The sequence below is a fragment of the Canis aureus genome, chromosome 16, assembly GCF_053574225.1.
Source record: "Canis aureus isolate CA01 chromosome 16, VMU_Caureus_v.1.0, whole genome shotgun sequence".
In the NCBI taxonomy this organism is placed as follows: domain Eukaryota; kingdom Metazoa; phylum Chordata; class Mammalia; order Carnivora; family Canidae; genus Canis; species Canis aureus.
In genome coordinates, this window is record NC_135626.1 from 42,125,992 (window position 1) to 42,144,777 (window position 18,786).

Here is an 18,786-nt window from a genome sequence, read left to right on the forward strand (position 1 = left end):
AAAGTGTGGACCTCATTTTGGGTAACCAATTTCCAGTGAAGTAATCTTTAAGAAAGGGTCAAACAAGGGGCGCCTTGGTGGCTCAGTTGGTTAAGCATCTGGACTCTTGATTTCACCTAGAGTTGTGATCTCAGGGTCTTGGGATTGAGCCCCTTGTCAGCTCTTCCATGCTCAGTGGGGAGTCTGCTTGAGATTCTCTCTCTCTCCCTCTGACCCTCCCCTAACTCATGTGTGCTCTCTCTCTCAAATAAATAAATCAATCTTTTATAAAAACGAGGTTGAATGGGTGGGCAGGATTTAGAACTGCAGAGATTTTGAGGGAAGTATGTAAGTATTGGGAGGTTGGCATGGGACGGAAGGACAGCTCTTAGAGGAAATGTGGGGGGCGGCAGAGAGAGTGGGGCAGGGCATCTGTAGGGGGAGCAGGAAATGCAAGGGGAGTGAGGCCTCTGACAGGCAGGAAGTCATGGGATTGTTTTCTATAGACTCCACACTTCCCTAATGCCTTCGCAGCTCAAGGTGGCCAATGAGGTTCTGGCAAACACTGAGGACAGGCCAATTGCTGTGGGGACACGAAGCTGCCGTGCGTGTGCGTAGGAGGTAGACAGCTGGACGGCTTTCCCCGGGGCCAAGGTAACTCTCTGGCCCCTTGGCGGCTGCCCTGGGCAGCCCGGGCGGGGTCAGCTGGGGATAGGCCACAAATAAATATAGATGCAGGGAAGGAAGCCAGGCGGCCCAGCCCTGCACTGACCTCTTGCTGGAAGGCTGAGAAGGGTGGGGAGGGGTTATGTTCTGGCAGCCTCTCTCCAGGGCGAGTGAGCCCTGGCTCATCAGCCCCCTAGAAATGCTGGAGGCAGCTGGCCCTCCACGGGGACCAGAGTGAGGGCTAGTGGAAAAGCTGGTCGGGAGATGCGGCTCTAGTGGAACTGAGGGCAAACCACATTCCCTCCCTGGTGATCCGCCTCAGGTGCTGCCCAGCTTGATGCAAGCAGGCCAAGGGGCTGATTGGCCCAGAGGACCCCCGGGGCCCCCAGTACAGGGGGCAGGGAGCAAGGCCAACTCACAGCCCCCCTCCTCGCTCCTATGGGCCTTGTTTATTCTGAAGAAGAAGGATGTCCAGAGTGTAAACATGTCTTCCTTGCTCTCCCACTTTCTCACTGGCAACCAGTGTCCGCCTTAGGACTCTTGGGGGTTCCAGTTCTGTCCCTGCCCCCAGCGCCACTGCCTGGCTTTCCTTGCCACCACCCTGGGGTTAAAACCCTGGCACCAGCACCCCACCATGCATACTGTGTCCACTGGGTCTGATCAAGACAAGACCCTGTGGCACCCCTGAATCTGGAAGGGAGATTCCAGCAAGGCAGTCACTCCATCACAGACGCATTTATTGGCAAAACCTATAACCAAGCATCACGGGGAAGGGTGCTAGCAGAGTGGGTGACTTTCTTTCCACTTTCCTTAGCAGTGTTCAAGGAGCAGGAGGAGGGAGGGCAGGGCTTTCCCAGTGAGGATAACCACACCAGCAGCTAACATTGATGGAGCACTTCCTCTGAGGCCTGACATCAGGCTGTGCTAAAGCACGTGTTTTACATGCATGGTCTCATTTAGTCCTTACAACAATCCTACAAGGTAGGTACCATTATCGTCCCCATTTCCCTGACAAGGAATCTGAGGCACAAGCCAGTGAAGTGGTGAGGAGCGGCTGTCAGCACTTAGGCTGCCCTGAGGGCCTCCCGCCTGGTGCCCCGGTTCTCCGTTTCAACCATTTCTCACCACTTCCAGTTCTCTCAGCTCTTTATATTTTTGTTTTGTAAAAAAGAAAAAAAACAAAAAAGATTATGCCCATATTCTACAGAACCCACTGGCTTTTACCCTAGTTGGTCAAATCAGGGTTCTCCCCAAGATTCAGCCGGGGTGAGACTTTGGACAGTGCGTCTCAAACTGGAGGCCTGGGCATTTATGCGAAGCTGAGGTACAATGAGAGCTCTTACAAAATACACAATAAATTACAAACCTCCTCCCCCCCACTTCCCCCCCCCCAAATCTAAAACAGACTGTACATTGCCCTCCCACCCCCCATCTTATCTCAGGTGCCTCTGTATCTGCGGGGTCTGGGGCCCTCTGTAAATGTTTGTGGAATGAGTGTGTGAATGAGTGTGAGCATGGCAGGAAGGAGTGAGCACTGTGGAGTCCTGAGTCCCAGCCCTGATTGTATCCTCACCCACACCTTGTCCTCACCAGGACACCTCCCTCTGCCCCAGAGAAGAGGGTCCCTGGGTGGGGGTGGGAACAGAGAGGGGAGGGGAGCAGTCAGCAGGGAGTCAGCATCTCTAGGCATGGGAAGGTAGGTGACTGAGGTAGAGCATAGGGCTCCCGCCTCAGAGTCAGAAGACCTGGTTCAAATCCCAGCTGTATGGCTCAGGAGGTGTGTGACCCTGAGCCGACCTGAAGAAGCATGGCGACTACCGTATGATAGCCCTTTCAAAGCTGTCAAGGCCCCCTTTTCACATTTATCTTTGGTCCTCAGTAACCATTCTGTAACATGGGTATTATTATAAATATACCCATTTTACAGAAGAGGAAGCAGAGGCTGGAGAAGTCAAGGGGCTTGCCCAAGGTCAAATAGCATGCAAGAACTTGAACCCCACCTCCTCTACCTCCCTAGCTACTGCCCCATCTGTGCTGTGAAGAGGTTGACTGGGCTCCAAGTCCTTCAATTCGGGAGCTTCACGTGGCAGGGTGGCAGCGGGAGGGACTAACAGTAAATTCCCCACAGTGTGGACCCTACTGACCATCTCCAGCCATAAAACTTGGTTTATCCCTCGTGGAAGGTTGCCTGGACACCCCTTCCATCCGCCACCCACAACCCCAGGGCTCCAGATGCTACCCCAGGAGGGATCTGAGAGTCGATGAGATACCCATAAACTTCTGCTTTTCCTGGGAGAGTGGGGAAGTGGGAGGGTGGAGGGGGCTCTGAGGCTCACACCTTCCCCTCACACGGGCATGTGCACCTCATTGTATTCATCCTGACCTTCCTCTTCATTGAAGGTCGGCTTGGCATCGTCAGCATCCAGCTGGAGGGTAGAGGAGGAAAGAGAGGGGGTGAGGTTTGGGGGAGGGATGGGGCCGATGAGCGCTCACCCCAGTGCTGAGAGCACCTCTGGAGTGAGGAGAGGGCATGACTCTATCTGGATTGGACAAGTCACGTCCTCCCCCCTCAACCCCTAGGTTTGGTTTACATGAGTTGTTTCCAAAAGGGTGAGGAACCCCTGGGGATCTGGCACCCCGGCAGGGGAGGGCCTCCAGAGGGTGCCCTGTTCACTAGGGCAACCCCACAGTGACTGTCACGTCGTGGAAGAATTTTATTAGTGGAGCAACTCTGTCCAAGATGACTTGGAAGACCACATGGAGGGCAGCCCGGGTGGCTCAGCAGTTTAGCGCTGCCTTTCGCCCAGGGCATGATCCTGGAGACCTGGGATCGATCCCACATCAGGTTCCCTGCATGGAGCCTGCTTCTCCCTCTGCCTGTGTCTCTGCCTCTCTCTCTCTCTCTCTCTCTCTCTCTCTCTCCCTCTCTCTCTCTCTGTCTCTCATGAATAAATACATTTTAAAAAATCTTAAAAAAAAAAAAGACCACATGGAGAGCTGCTCAGTGGTCAGAACAGCTCATGTGGTGCACACCCTGCGTGCTTCTTAACCGTCTCTCCATTCCTGTCCTTACCGTTCCCTGCACAGGTGAGCAAACCCAGGGCATAAAGGAAGGAGGCCACCTGCTCCAGGTCGGACACCAGGGCGAGGCAGTGCCAAATTTGGATGAGGGCCCCGGACCCAGATCTTCACTACCTCGCTCTACCGCCTTCCTTTGTTTCCAGACCCACCCCTCCTATTCTTCCAGCCCCTGGGAGGATCCCTCCCTGTCCCCCAGCTCTGGGAGCCCTGCCTCCAGCCTCTGTCCTCTCCTCACAGTCCCTCCTGCCCCGGGCATGCAGGGTAGGGGTGGGGAGCAGCCACTCACACACTGGAGCTCCAGCTTCCTGAAGATGAGTGGCAGCAAGAGGCGGCGCAGAGGCACAGTGAGGATGAGGATGAAGGGCAGGGTCAGGGAGGTGGTCGGGAAGGTTTTCATTGTCCACAGCACTGCCAGGCAGATGATCTGGATGACCGTGAATAAGTGCATGCGCCAGGTCTTTACCTGCAGGTGGAGGCTGCCGTTACTGCCTGCCCAGCCCTGGCACCCAGCAACCCCCACCACGCTCTGGGCTGAGCAGCCAGGACGGCTCTGTACCCGCTTGACGTAGGGCACATCCGGGTGGTACTTGGGCGGCTTGAAGAGAAGCAAGACGCGGTCAAATAACTGGATGCCGCTGAGGGACGTGACCCCCATGTAGAGGAAGATGCCAAACAGCACAGCCAGGGGGATGAGGGACAGGATGGGCCCCATGAGGATGGACACGCCTGCAGGGAGAACCATGCACTCTCAGTGCCCGGGGCCCAGAGGGCTGACAGCATCGGGGGCTGGGGAATGAAATTACAGGGACCCTAGGAAGCCCTTTCTGTGGATTCTCTTAATAGGTAATACCCTCATTTTTCAGATGAGGAAACACTCAGAAAGGTGAACCAACTTGCCTAAGGCCACACAGCTACAGAGCAGCAGATCTGGGAGTCAAACTTTTGCCTTTGAAAGATTAAAGCCTACTCCTTTAGCCTCAGGGGTTCACGGATGTTGGAGAAGCCCTACTTCTCCATGCCCCAGCCCAGAACACCTCCATCCCCCTCCACCTATCCAAACCCTAACCCTCCTCCAACTAACATCAGCTTTGCCTCCTTTAAGAAGCTTCCCTGGCAACTCCACCAGTGACTGTGGCGCTGCCCACGCTGAGCCTAGCTGGACTCTCAGCTGCTCCAGAACTTGGATCAACCCCAGTGATCCTGTCTTCTCCTCTCCCACCCCAGATTATGCCCGGAGCACTGCCCTTGGCATCAGTCATAAAGCAGCCAAGCCAGAGAGACCTCAGAGGCATCTAATGAACCCTCTCATGGTACAGACAGAGAAACTGAGGCCCAGGAGGAGGAAGGATACTGAGTTAGCAGCAGAGCAGGGCTGGGACCCAATGTTCACTGAGCTTCTGTTGGGTAAAGCTCTGAATACTGGGTCCTATCTAGAGAAGGTCTCAGTATGGAGCACCCCCCCATACACACACACACATATCCCCCCCCCCGCCCCCATGCTTCCTCCTCTGCTCAGATGTCTATCTCAGTGCCTTGGGCCTTGGGCATTTCCTCCAGAACTTCCTCACGTGGATAGGTGACCCTGGGGAGACATGGGCAGGGGGCATGTGGGGAGACCAGGCTGTGGGGTGGACAGGGCTGCAGAAGGCACTGGATCCTAAGGGGCAGGGGCTGGGGGCTGGGAGCAAGGCCAGAGGGTGGTAGGGAGTGCGGCCAGCCCCTACTCACCCACGAGCACAGCGACCAGAAGCCCACTGATCCGCTGCTCCTTGACCTCCTGAATCTGGGGGGCAGCTCCCGGGATGTTCGCCTTGCCCATGACAGTGAGCGCATTGGCGTGGGTGACTGAACGAACGGTGGTGGCACTGAGCCAGGGCATCCCAAAGAGGGCAGCCACACCGCCCATGCCTATGACCAGCAGCAGGTCCAGGTGGAAGCCAGAGCCCTTGACCATCTTGCGCTCTGGTTTGCTGATAATGAGCCTGGAGGTGGTGTGGGAGGTCAGGGGTAAGCAACGTTCTCCGTCATCCCCACCCTCCTGGCCCCCTCCTTTCTTCTCCATACTTGGGTCCCTCTGTATCTTAGTTTATCCTGCTGTGCTCATCTCCCTTAGAATTCCTCACTCCCCTCCTCCCATCCCATCTTGAGAATCCAGACTCTAAGAGTGCAAGTATCCTAAGATAGCAGCACCTAGAATGCCCGTCCACAGGCAGATTTACGCTGAAGCCAATGAAGCTGAGCTTCTGGGAGCCTCACTGGTGAAGGTCCCTTCCGGGTTGTGCCATCTCATTTTGTAGTTCTCATTTTGTCTTCTTTGTCTCAAAAAGGCCTCCCCAAATTATACCATGTCAGGTCCCACAAAACCTGCACCTGCCCCTACCCATCCATCACTCCTGCTCATCAGGAGGGCCACAGGTTCCACTGGAACTAGAGCTCAGTCCTTGGTGTCATGCCTGCCTGGAGCCTGTCCCTTTCCCTGCCTCAGACCCTCCCAGGCCCAGCTCTGCCCTTACGTGGTGATCTGGGACTCCAGGAAGATTAGGATGAAGACCAGCAGGGCAGGCAGGACAGAGGCAAACATCATCCAGATGGGGAAAGGCGAATACAAGCCCAGTGGGTGGATGACCCAGCCCCGGGCTGAGGCGTTGGACACTGAAAGGCCTCTAGGCACACTGAGTTTCTGTGAGAGGGGAATGCTGGTGAGAACATTGGGGTAGAGGAAGGGAGGCAGGGGCAGGGAGCCAGGGTCCTGAGCATTTGGGGACTTATTTATATTGAGCACCTACGTTGTACCCAGTCACTGCACTAAGCCCTTTACAAACATCTTCTCATTCCCCACTTTATAGATGAGGAAACAGGATCAGAGAGGTTGTGTAGTTTGCTTTGCTTTGCACAGCTATTTGGTGGGGGAACTGAGATTCATACTCAGATCTCCCTGGCTCCAAAGCAGATTCTTTCCTACTGCCTTGGTAAAAGGCAATCTTTCCCAGGCCCTTGCTTCAGCCAGAGGTGTCCTGTTAGGCTGTGGGAAGATCTTGGGGCTCTCAGGGGAGGCAGGAATGAGTAAGGGTAGTTCTAGCTGGCTTCAGGTTTGGGAAAGCTGTTCTTGGGAGGGGGCATATTGGGAGAATGAGCTGACAGTGGGAGGAGAGTGTCACCTGGGTGTAGGTGTCCTTGATGAAAAAATCCACCATGACCATGATCAGAATGGAGATGGGAACCCCGAAGTCCCCAATGACCCGTCGCAGCTGAGGGCAAGCAGAGAAATCAGGTCAGTGCCCAGTTGTTTCCCCACCTCCTACTTCCCACTTGCCCCCACTCCTGCTCCCTCTTCATCCAACTCTTCTTCATCCTTCTTCATCCTTGCTCTTCCCAGGGGATCCATCAACACCTACTGCCCTGTCCTACATCTCAATGCACCTGCCTCCTTTTTTTCTTCCCCTGGCCCAGCCCCACCACTTGCCCCACGGCTGCTCCACCCCTTTCTAAGAACTCTTCCCAGCTCCCCACTAGGTTCTCAGCCAGGACATGCTGAGAAAGGGTGGTGGGCTTGCCTGAAGAGTGAAAGCCTAAATGAGAAAGGGGTCAGGGAGGCTTGGAATAGGGAAAGGAGGGGAGCTAATGGCACTGAGGAACCTGGAGAAGTGCTTTGGATGGGGATAAGGCAGTGTAGCCAAGGGCGGGGCTGGGATGTGTGTGCTGACCTTGCCAGGGAAGTAGGAGCTGTTCTTGAACTTGCGCAGCATCATGGCGAAGAAGAAGGTGCCAGCCATAAGCACAAGAGAGAGGAGGGCTGTGTTGGGCAGGGGACCCTGAGGTTTGGGTATGATTGTCATATTGTAGTCATAATACCTCTGCAGTGGATGGTCCTGGAAGATCTGCAGCAGAAAACAAAGGCATCCTATTCTCTCTCATCCATCTACCCACCATCCATCCATCAATTTGTCCATCATCTATTCATCCATCCATCCATCATCCATCATCCATTCATCTATCCATCCATCCACCTATCCATCCACCTATCATCCATCTACCCCATTATCCATCCATCAATCTGTCCATCATCTATCATTATCTATCTATCCATCCATCCATCCATCTATCATCCATCCATTCACTTATCTTCATCCTCAATTGAGAGGAAAACAAAGAGACAATGGGATTCTATAGCTTAGTTTTCAGGAGTGGAGACCAGGCTCAGCTTGGGTGGGGCAGACCATGACAGCAATGAGTATACGTGTGTGCATGTCAGCACTCAGGACCTGGGAGACATGAGAAGGCTGGTGGGTGGGAAACAAGTGCCAAGGAGGCTCCTAAAAAGGGCTTCAAAGACTTGGAAACAGAAATCCCCACCAACTAACAGAATCAGAGGCAGACATGCAGTGTCCACCCTCCCTCTATATAAAATGCAGATGCAGAGGTAGGCGTAGTTTAAAGTAGTGGAGCTGAGGAGGCAGAGTGCTCCACCCACAAGCCCTGTGGTTCTTTTTTTTTTTTTTTTTTTTTTTTTAAGGATAGTATTTATTTATCAGAGAGAGAGAGAGAGAGAGAGAGAGAACAGGCAAACAGGAGGAGCTACAGAGGGGGAGAGAGAAGTAGGCTTCCCACTGAGCTGAGAGCCTGATGTGGGGCTCAGTCCCAGGACCTTGGGATCATGACCTAAGCCCAAGGCTGATGCTTAACCGATTGAGCCAACCAGGCACCCCAGCCCTGTGGGTTCTTAAGGGTGAGTCCCCAAGTGGGTGTGGGGGACATCAGAGCCTCTGGGACCCCTGCTACCTCTCCATGAACCCAGTCTTCCGGGTTCAGTCTCACATACACACTGGACATGCTCACACAGAGATGCCCCCTCAGGCAGGTGCTCCGCATGGTCATGGCCAGAGTACCAGCCCACAGGCAGCAGGTGTTGCCGTGAATGTGATCATAGCTACACATGATGAAGACACAGCCACACACATGCTATAAGGACACCTGTGCAGTGACGCACACGGCCACATGGTGTGTGCACAGAGGTGCACAACGTCAACACTCCCATGGCCCCCACCTTGATCAGCTTGATGAAGGTCTCATAGATGAAGATGAGGGAGATGAGGAAGGAAAAGATCTCTTGGGTGTAGCGGGAGATGAAGCGGACTAGGAAGCTGCCCTCGAAAGCAACCATAAGCACCACGAGCAGGACGAGCCAGAAGCCGATCCACACACGACCCACGATGTACTCCAGGTTGTTACTAGTGCAGAACTGCAAGGGGGTCAGAGAGGACTGGGTCAGGCAGGTGGGCCCAAGTACCGCGCCTCAGGCAGGTGGGGCTGGGGTCAGCTACACGGACAGAGTGGGGCCAGAACAGAGCTACCGAGAAAAAGGCTTCTTCAAACACAAGCAGGGGTCCTGAGAAGCCAACCACAAGCAGGGGCTGAGCCCCGAGCAGGGAGAAGAGGATGCCCTGCACCGCGGTGGAGATGAGCAGCTCCGACACCCCCATCTGGTTCTGGGTCTTTTCTCCTGTGGGTAGAAGTTACAGAATGGTCAAGGTCAAGAGGTCATTTCCAGGTCCAATTGAGCATTTCCCAAACAGGCTGTTGTAGGGGTCTGGACTGTCAGATTGGAACAGAAGGCAGGGCCGACACAGAGGCCAAAGGGTCAGGGGTGAGGGCTAAGGGGTCATGCAGAGCCACTGACCCAGGAGGCCGCCGAAGGTGATGGCAGGTGACAGGGCAGCAAAGTAGATGAATATGACAGCGGCCAGGACCTGGGGGCTGAACGCGTCTGTGATGTCACTCAAGTAGAGAGGGTAGCGGCGCCGAATGTCACGCACCAGGCCCCCAAAGAGTAGGCCTGTCCGCTGCAGAGGGTCGTCGGACTCACCAGGGCCCCCGGGTCCCCCATTCAAATCTGTAGTCAACAACAGGACCATGGTCACAGGGGGTCACAGGAGGAGGTATGGGGAGAGAGGAATTGTGGATAGCATCTTCTGATGGGAATGGGGTGGCCGAGAAGGCTGGGAGACATGAGGACAGAGAGAGGGGACGCCGGGGTGTTGGATGGGAGGAGGGGAAGCAGGGGCTCACGGGGCCGCGCTGAGGTATCTAAGGATCTGTGGGGGCTTAGGGGCAGGTACCTAGGCCCTTGTAGAAGTGGGGGTCCGGCTTGGCGGGGCTGAGCAGGTAACGCCTCCGCAGCAGCTCCTTCTGGACGGGCACCAGACTGAGCAGGGCCTGCTCTGAGGGGACTTCGCAGGGCGGCAGCACAAGGCTGTAGTCCAGGAAGCAGTCCAGGTTGCGGACTAGCTCCTCTTTGGTCTGGGCCAGGTAGGCATCAGTGCGGAACACCTGCGGGCCAGAGAGGGGGTCAGGACTGCCTGGACCTGCCAGCCCGGAGGACCCAATCATCCACATCCATGGCCTCCAGGGCCAGAACCCTCTCACCCAGCTCCCTCTTGCTAGGAATGGCCTGCCCTGCCACCCCCTTACTTCTGTGCCCACCACAAAAGGGTTTTGGAGAGGCAGATGGGCCCTTGAGCGGGGAAAGGAGAAGCACTAAAACAAATCAGGGGGAGCTTAGAGCAGACCAGATGGAACCCAGTAGGGTAGACCAGACCAGGCCAGACCTAACCGGGTAGAACCAGGTCAGAGTGGCCCTCACCCAGGCCCCATGAGGCAGGGCTAGGCCAGACCACACGAGCCCAGACGACCTACCCCTGGCCAGACAGGGTCCAAGCAGCCAGGTTAGACTGAACATGCCAGACTAGCAAAACTAAAGTGCCTATCCAGTGAGTGACCTCAGCTGCCACCCAGCCCTCAGGCTCCCCCAGGCCTCGCCAGCCTCTCCTCACCCGCTCCGACATGAGGGTGGCAACAGCCCGACCCAGCTGGGTGTAGTCGGTGTTGGGGGCCTCGGGTCCCAGCAACACGAAGAGGAAGCGTACAGGCAGAGGCAGCCCCACAGCGTCCAGCTCTGTGGCCATCTGCAGCCGCACGAAGCCCAGTACCGGGCGCTCCAGGAACGCCGCTCGGCCTGTGAGGGGAAGGGGCCAGGACAGGCTGAGGGGGGCCGCTGGGTCTGTGCTGACAGAGAGGGAGGCTGGGCCGGGACAGGAGGCAGAAGCGGGGGCATGAGGGGTTATGGGGATCAGGGGAGGCACCAGCTGCTTACCCACTAGCACCAGGGTGGCCTCCGAATCTGGGGGAATCTTTTCCAGAATTCTAGATGGTGAATCCTCTGTGCCCCCCTCTCCCTGTGGAAGGAGGGTGGTGAGGGGAGTTGTCTGGCCACTCTGAGCTTCCAGCCCTCTCCTCATCTCAGGCTGGTGGCTTTCTGGCTCTGCTCATAGCCCTGGTACAGCCTCACCTGTTTACAGAAGAGCTGCGTCTCTAATGAGGGTTGCTGGGGGAGCAGAGGCTGTGAGGGGTCCCCGGAACGCATCAGAACCGCGGGCTTCACACCGCCCAGGGCCTCCAGGTCTCCGGCGTGGCTGCGGGACACAGGGGACTTGGATTGAGTGAAGCTGTTCAGACTGGGATGTTAGTAGCACAGAGACCAGTGGTAGGAGGGATCAGGTGGGGCTTCCCAGTGACCAGACTAGAGGGACCCCGGGGCAGAGGGACAATCAGCCTTCTTTGGAAGGACATTATGGATGCAAGCGGATGGTCTGTGTCTGGAATGACAAGGTGGAGCCTGGAGGGAGGGAGGGGCCTTGAGAGCCTGCACTCCCGAGAACGTGGAGACATGGTCACCCTTCAAGAGGTGTCAGAGGCAGGAGCCATCGTGGAAGAAAAGTGGGCCCTGGTCTGGTGGGGAGGAACCACCCGGGTCTCCAGGGAGAGCTTGGGGCAGGTGGGCTGGGGAGGTGGAGTCCAGGTCCTGGCAGGCAGGGGCACCTGTGCTTGAGCAGCAGGACCCGGAGCAGGAGGTCTCGGTCCTGAGGCCGAATCTGCTCCTCGTAGATAAACTGATCCAGCAGCTGGTTGGCCACTCCCGCTAGGGAGGTCTCTGGCAGATCCAGGAGGACAGTGCCTGTGAGGGGTGGAGGGGTGAGCTGGATGGCTGGGTGGTGGCCCTCCTGCCTGCCACCACGCCTATGTGCGGGTCTTGCAGAGGGGACCAGCAGGGCTCACCCTTGACGAAGGTTTTCTGCAGCTCCAGGAGGCTCCAGAAGGTGAGGTAGGACAGGTGTGGGGAGCCCCAGACCCCGTCCTCCCCCAGGTTCTCCTCCAGCCGCACCCAGTGCGCTGCCTCCATCCACTGCAACTCCTGGTTCTTCTCATCCATCACCAGTTCCTGCAACTCCACATAGATCTGCGGCCCCACAAGCCTGAATCAGTGTCTCAGGCCCCAAGGTGGGACCCTGGGGGGAGCATGGTGGGCATTAAACAGGCTCCAAGAGATGTTTGGAGGAGACCCAGAGTCCTGGAGCACTCAGGGCAGACCCAGAACTCAGAGGGGACTGGCGGAAGCAGCAGCCTGGCTGGGTTGAGGAGGTAGGGAGTTGGGGGGCGGGGCGAGAACAGCCCACAACTCTGGCTTTGTTCCCCAGCTCCCTCACCCTATTTCAGAGGCACTTGGAGAACCTCTGGACCAAAAGGGATGCTAGAGTGGACACCTGGGAGGAGAAAGAAAAGGGAGCCTTTGGGGTTATCATGTGGGTCTCCTGCCTCCAAGACTGTTGAGTGGGCTCGACATGCCTTTGGGTTTCCTTGGGGCCAAGTGGCTGCTCCCAGGAGCCTAGCTGAGGGTAGATCCAATTTCCTAACCAGCTGGACAGTCTGATGCCCAGCGGGGATGCACAGGGACAGGAGGGCCTGGGCAGAGGGGGAACGTATTTAATTCGGAAGCACCTGACAGCCCAGCCAAGGCCAGAGGGCCCGAGAGCACAGACCTCTGGCAATCCCTTTATCTCTGCCCAGGGAGCTCCCTGCTCAGTGGAAGAGAGACCCAGGTCTCCTCCCTCCACAGGGGTGTCCTCTTCCCTTCGGTCTATTTCCCGAGATGTCCACTCCTGCCCTGACCTGCCTGCTTGTGGGGATCTCCCGTGCTGCAGCCGGGCCTATCCCTCTTCACCTCCCTTCTCCTGGTAGAAGGGTAGGTTCACAGGCGGCACAGAAAAGAGAACCGGGGAATGCCAGGGGTCCTCACCTCGTGGGTGCCTGCGCGTGGTGTGGTGTCTGGGTGTGTTACGGTGTCTTCGTCTGTGGCTGTCGGCTCAGTGGGGTAAGCTGAAACCCAAAAGTGGGTGAGTGTTGCCCCCCAGTAATCCCTCCCTTAGGGTCCTCCTCCACTCCACAGGTGCCCCTCCATTGCAAGCTTCTAAGAGCAGCATGAGATGATCCCCACTCCCTCCTGTTGCCACTGGCTAGGACCCCGGTGCCCGCACCCCGCTGCACTCCACCCCACTCCTGCTGCTCAATGGTCTGTGGCTCCCTGTGTCTGTTCTTGGCGCAGCCTGCCTCTTTCACGCCCCATCCAAGCATTGTGGAAGACCCCCGGGAGTCATCTTCAGTGGTGACAGAGAGGGTCACCTCCAAAGTGGAGCGTCCCGAATGGCACTTCTCAGGATTCTCCTAGGATCTTCTCCTTCTTCTGGCACCTTCTGGGATCAGCTTCCCTTCCTTCTTCTCCCCTGCCTCAGCAATCCCACCAGCCCAGTACTTCTCCCCGTCTCCTGGTGGAGCTCTGGGAGCCAGGGTGGGCTCTGCCTTATATTGACGCCCACCTCCCACCCCACTCCCAGTCCTCATTTCCCAGAGGGGCCTCTTATCTTCAATACCAATTGCCAGCACTTAAGTCCTGTTGACAGTAAACAGATGCCCCCCTGGGGCTCCCCAACTGAGACCTTGGCAGAGCCGGGAAGGTTTCCTGATGTCTTTCTTCCCTGAAGGTCCCTACAGCCCCTCATTTCTCAGGACCTCTAGACCCCCAAACAGAAATGATGTTCCTAGAATAGGCCCAGTGCCTGGCCTAGAAGTCAGCATTGGATGGTCACAGATGGCATGTGGGCTCATGCCCTTGTCACAGACAGGCCTGGCTGCCCTATCCCAAATCGAAGGGCCCCGCCATGGGTGACTAGTCCTGCCCCCTCCCCACCCCCAGTCACCTCCTGTGATCATTTCAAACAAAACTCTGTTTATCCTTCAATCAGCCAGGATTGTGGGAGAACTGGCCCTGGGGCTGGCGGGAGGAGGGGGTGTAGAGAAGGGGGAAGACAAGTTCCCCTACTGTCTCTCTGTCTGGGGCTCAGCAGCTCATCCCAGAGAGAGAGACAGAGACAGAGAGAGAAGAGAGAGAGAAGAGAGCGAGAGAGATGGGGCTCACCTACTGGCTCCTCCACCTGAACCATGGGGACATATGGGTCCTCATATTCCTCCTGTTCCAGAGTGTCCTCCAGCCCCTCTTCATGGTCGTCCTACAGGAAGTGGCCATCAGGGCTGGGCTGGGAAGGCTTCTCAAGCCACCATGAAGGTAGGAGTCCAGGGTTGGGTTCCCAGAGTCCCCAGATAGGAGCCCAGCAGATACTACAAAAGACTCACCTGCCATTTTTCCATGGTGCTGTCCTGGTTGTCCATTGTCCACGATGATCCAACCCCCCAGCATAACCCGCACTGCGGGTCCCTGCAGGTGGGAGAGCACAGGCTGAGTGAGGGACAGGGCATCCTGGGGTCTCCTGATCCTCCCCCAGAGGGGGCTATATTTGAGTCAAGGGGGATCCCAGGTATTGGGAGGCAGTGGAGGCAGGGGAAGGAAGTGGGGGTTGGGTGGGGGAAGGAGCTAGATTTATTGGTGTGAGGACAGGTGTATAGGAGACAGGAGAGCTGGGGCAGGAAGACCCATCAATCAGAGGGTGTTTGAGAGGGTGGGGGTGTCCCTCAAATTCAACATCTCCTTCCATCTACCAATCCTCACTTGGTTTCTTCTCCTGTCCATGCCCAGGACTTAGCCAACTCCAGGGGCATGACCTATTCTTTCTTCAAGGAACTTAGCTCCCATGAGAGTCTTCACAACATACCCTCTTCTCCCAGAAACAGCTACTTTCTGCTGGGCGTGGGGCAGTAGCATCTTAGGGAGTGTCTCAGAGGTGCTGAATGATATGGCCTCGTTTCTCTCCTCCACTCCATCTTGAATTCCATCTCTCTTGCTCACTCCTCATGTATCCCATCATTCTTACCAAAGCCCTTCCTGCCCCAGGGCCTTTGCACACACAGTTGTCCATATCCTCAGTGCCCCTCTCCCCCACCTCATCCTTTCTCACATCTGAGCTCTTCAGATTCTCTTCCTGACCACCCTAACATTCAGTAACCCAATCTATCATTTTCTGGTTTCTTGATTCATTTGTGTATATATTGTCTGAGGATGCCTCTAGAAGGGAAGCCCCTCGAGTGCTAATATCCATATCTTGGTCCCCACTGAATCTTTTACTCCTAGCAGAATGGTTGCCACATAGCAAATAGTAAGTAGGTGCTCAATAAATATATGCCGGGTGAATGTAAGAGCGGCTCCCCCTTGCAGGCCTGGGCCTCTGGGACTGAGGAGGCAGGACTTAGCCAAGAGGTGGCCGAGCCTGTGCATCAGCTTTGCTCAGTTATGTCTCTGGCAGAGAGGAAGTATGCTCACCCCAGGAATGTGAGGCCCAGCCCAAGGGGAGCACAGAAGTCCCCTAGGGTGGCCCCAGACTGGGTGTGCAAGGACTCCCTTTCCCCCTCACCCACTGCAGGCAGGGTGCTCCAGCAACAGGGATTGGGGGCAGGTGGCACACATCCCCACTCTGTACCTACATGGTGCTGAGCGGTGTGAGTTGAGATGAATGAGATGCTGCCCCTCCTCTTGAAAAGCCCCCTGCCCTGAGTGGGGAGGCAAGTTGGGAACGCGTGACAGGCCAAGTGTTTCAGGAGACAATACGTCCCCCAGACAAACGAGAAATGAGCAGAAGGTGTTGGGTGCCAAGGATCATATGGCAGGACGAAAAGGAGGACCTACTGGTGGTGTGGGGGATGGAGTGTCTCTGAGCAGGGGACCCTGGGGCTGGGCCGAGGAGGCTGGAGGGATGTGCAGGGCTGAGAAGGGGGAAAGATGGTCCGAGTGTGAGAAGGACCGTGCAGAGGTCGGAGCGTGCCAGATGGGGCCGGCTGCTGTGTGAGGGAACAGGGCAGGGAGGACGTACAGAAAGAGGGCTACAGAGACATTTCTCTCTGGGGGGGGGGTGCTGCAGCCCTGAGAGATAGAGATAGGGAGAGAGCATACAGAGCCCCACCAAACTGCAAAGGGCAGGGGTTCCTGCCTTGCGGTGGTGGCAGGGGAAGTGATGACCAGGGGACAGTCCCATCTCTATTTTCTTCCTTCCTTCTTTGGCCTTGCCCTCTGCCTGGACCTCAAATCCCTAGCCGTCTCAAGGGTATTAGCCTTAGGTGCTAAAAGTCCCACCCGTGGGGCTGGGCTCTGCCCTCTGCTTCTTATCTGAGAGGTGGATTGGGGAGAGGGGCCCTCCAGAGCCAGAGGAGGCTGCCTGTCTGCTCCAGCCTCTCTCTAGGACTTGGTCATCCCATCTGGACAACGGGAGCACCTTCCCACCAGGGTTCTGAGACCTCAGTGAGCGAGAAGAGGGGAGAACGGAGGTGCCTTGAGCTCAGCTGGGGCCTTAGAGGGTGCACCCATGACCCAGATTGCAGCCTCCACTGGGCCCAGCCCCCCCACTCCCCAGCTTCGGGCCTTGCTCTGGTACTGATAAGAGCTTAGAACCTGATCACTGCTCTGCGTCTGGAAACTCACCAAACACCTGGCCAGCCAGCCAGCCAGGGCAAGGCCAGATAAGGGTGAGCATGGCATCTGGAGCCCCGGAGGTGGGGCACAGCTGGCAGAGGCTGGTGGGGGGGGACGACCAGATGATGGGGAGGGCTCCCTGGTGGCATAGCACTGCCTTTGTGTAATCGCCCCCACACCACACAAAGCTGTATTGCCTTATCTCTCATAATCCTCAAACCACCCTGTGAAGTGGGTAATGTCACTAAGATGAGAAAGCTGAGGCTCAGAGAGGTTAACTTGTCTTGGTCCTCTGGCAGGTAGATCTCAGAGGCAGGACTAAACTGTGGCCCTACTTGACTCCAACTACATCTCTAGCCATCACGCTGAGCTGCCTCCCAGAAGAGAAAACAGCTCCAAGCTGACTTAGTGCCACTGGTTAAAAAACCATGGACTCTCCAGCTGGACTGCCTGGGTTCAGATCCTAGCCCTGCCACTTACGGTGTGACTTTGGGCAAATGACTCAACCTCTCTGTGCCTCGGTTTTCTCATCTGCGAAGTGGGGTCATAATAATGATGCCTATCTTACAGGCCTGTTGTAGCTCTGAGTAAGTTGATGCACATAAAGCACTTAGAATATGCCTGACACATAAAGAGCTCCATGTAAATGTTTGCCATCATTATCCCTGTGACTGTGATCAAACTCAGACTTGCTGTCTTTATCTCCCTCTGATTTTCCTATAATTCCCATGGAATCAGCCCAAGTGCTTTGAGATCCTCGGGGGATGGGGGACTCCTTTCCCTCCAAACACTCCCTGGGCTCTCTCCCTAGGAGAGATCTTTTAGGGCCACAGTTTACTCCTGCCTCACAGTGCCAGGTCTGCCTGGTTGACTCCCTGGAAGTGTCCCAGAGGGGAAGCAGCGTCAGTGGACAACTGTCCTCAGAAGAGGGAGATAGGATGGCCTGTGGGTCCCCAGCCATGCAGGAAAGAGGGGGCTGGGGGCTAAGACCTGAGTCTGTGGGATCCAAGGGGCTGGTAAAGAAGAACCTGAAAAGGACCTGCACATGGAGGGGGAGCACATTTGTGCCCCACACCACCAGCCACACATACTTCTGTTGCCACGTGCCAGCCTCTTTTTCCTAACACCTGCAGCCCCGCGCTCTGCAGCTACAGGTGCCAACGGGCCTGTGCCCTTAGGGGGAACAACACGCATCCTATGGTTCTCATCCCACCCACCTGCACCCCCTTGGAGGTCGGGCACCTGTGTCCACCTGGGCACAGATTTCAGGCTGGGCACCTGCAGAATCCCTTAGGACCACCTCCAGCCCCTCCCAGCCCTGCTCACCTGCTCACAAGCCTTGAGGGTCCCTCAGCGAACTCCTTCAGCCACGGGTGTCCTCTGCCACCAGCTGAGCTCACAGCTGCTCTAACAGCACCAAGTCCTGGCTCCCAAACCCCGGGGGCAGCTCCCAAACCCCTGACTCATGCCCCCGCCTCCTAATCTGCCCGCCCCACGGTCCCGGGGAGCCCCTTCCCACCCCCCGCCCTACTCCTTCTGGGTGCCCAGTAAACAGAGTTATCTCTCACACACATCTGGACAGCTGTGAGTCTGGCCCACCCCACCCCAGCCAGCTAGCCCCCAAGGCTTCCTGCTGCCCTCCTGGCTCCCAAGGACTCTCCTGGGTCTTCCTTCGTGTACTAAGGTTCAAGGGCTGGGTTCTCAAGCTCTCAGCTTCCTGGCAGGTCTGTCACAGCTTCTGGATGCCCCTGTCCTGCGTCTGTCTGTCCTTGCTCTGGCCAGGCTCCTCTACTCTGGCCCCAAGATACACAGGTGCTTTCTCTTCTCCCCATTGGTGTCCTCTCCCAGAACTCACTCTTGCTCTACAGCCTTGCCCACAGGACCTGCTCAGTGCACACAGGGTCCAGGCAGCGCCCTCCCCTTCTCGCTCCAGACTTGCTCCCTCCCGAGCCACCTCTCCCCTAAGACCCCGGGTGGTTCCAAAGAGCCAGGCCCTGGGTTCTAAGATGCAGCCCCTCAGTCAACCTGAAACAATGTCAGGTCAACACAAACAACCTTCCCCACACGGAGCTCAGAGCTCACAAAGCCTCAATGTTTGGGCACACTGGCTTCTCTGTTGGCAGCCTGGCCCGGGCCCCCAGGCCAGAGCAGCCCGCATTCTCGGCCCCCGCCCTACCCCTGCCCACACCCCCCCAGCAGGGCAACCTCTGTTCCTGGGGGTGCTGTGGCCAGGCACCTGCTCCCTGGCTCTGGTTAGAGAAGCAGAGACTGAAAAATGAGTTCAGATCGGCAAGAATGAAGAGAGGCTCGGAAGC

The 18,786-nt window shown here is 56.6% G+C and overlaps 1 protein-coding gene across 2 annotated transcripts; it reads right to left on the minus strand.

The window, feature by feature from the left end:
- Window positions 1-1,365: 1,365 nt before the first annotated feature.
- On the minus strand, window positions 1,366-17,938 carry SLC4A1 (solute carrier family 4 member 1 (Diego blood group)). 2 transcript variants are annotated; one of them, XM_077853497.1, is made up of 20 exons: window positions 17,798-17,938; window positions 14,248-14,329; window positions 14,033-14,123; window positions 12,857-12,936; window positions 11,839-12,019; window positions 11,602-11,737; window positions 11,072-11,195; window positions 10,877-10,958; window positions 10,557-10,738; window positions 9,843-10,053; window positions 9,404-9,616; window positions 9,078-9,226; window positions 8,771-8,965; window positions 7,431-7,604; window positions 6,885-6,974; window positions 6,240-6,406; window positions 5,455-5,708; window positions 4,283-4,452; window positions 4,013-4,189; window positions 1,366-3,071 (listed from the first exon to the last, which is right to left on the minus strand). In XM_077853497.1, the coding sequence occupies exons 2-20, from the start codon at window positions 14,281-14,283 to the stop codon at window positions 2,991-2,993; spliced, it is 2,793 nt and encodes a 930-aa protein (XP_077709623.1). In that variant the 5' UTR covers window positions 14,284-14,329; window positions 17,798-17,938; the 3' UTR covers window positions 1,366-2,990. The 2 variants fall into 2 exon arrangements, with proteins under 2 accessions (XP_077709623.1, XP_077709624.1); XM_077853498.1 differs by lacking the exons at window positions 14,033-14,123; window positions 14,248-14,329; window positions 17,798-17,938 and adding an exon at window positions 13,240-14,010.
- Between the last annotated feature and the right edge of the window lie 848 nt (window positions 17,939-18,786).

What these genes read in the sequence shown, in the direction of transcription:
- SLC4A1 (XM_077853497.1), bottom strand. Translation starts at nt 14,283, where the DNA reads ATGGACAACCAGGACAGCACCATGGAAAAATGGCAG. An exon ending in CCACTTCTACAAGGGCCTAG is followed by an intron (nt 9,617 to 9,842) that starts GTACCTGCCCCT and finishes TGTTGACTACAG; the next exon opens with ATTTGAATGGGGGACCCGGG. An exon ending in TTGAAGAAGCCTTTTTCTCG is followed by an intron (nt 8,966 to 9,077) that starts GTAGCTCTGTTC and finishes ACCCCCTTGCAG; the next exon opens with TTCTGCACTAGTAACAACCT.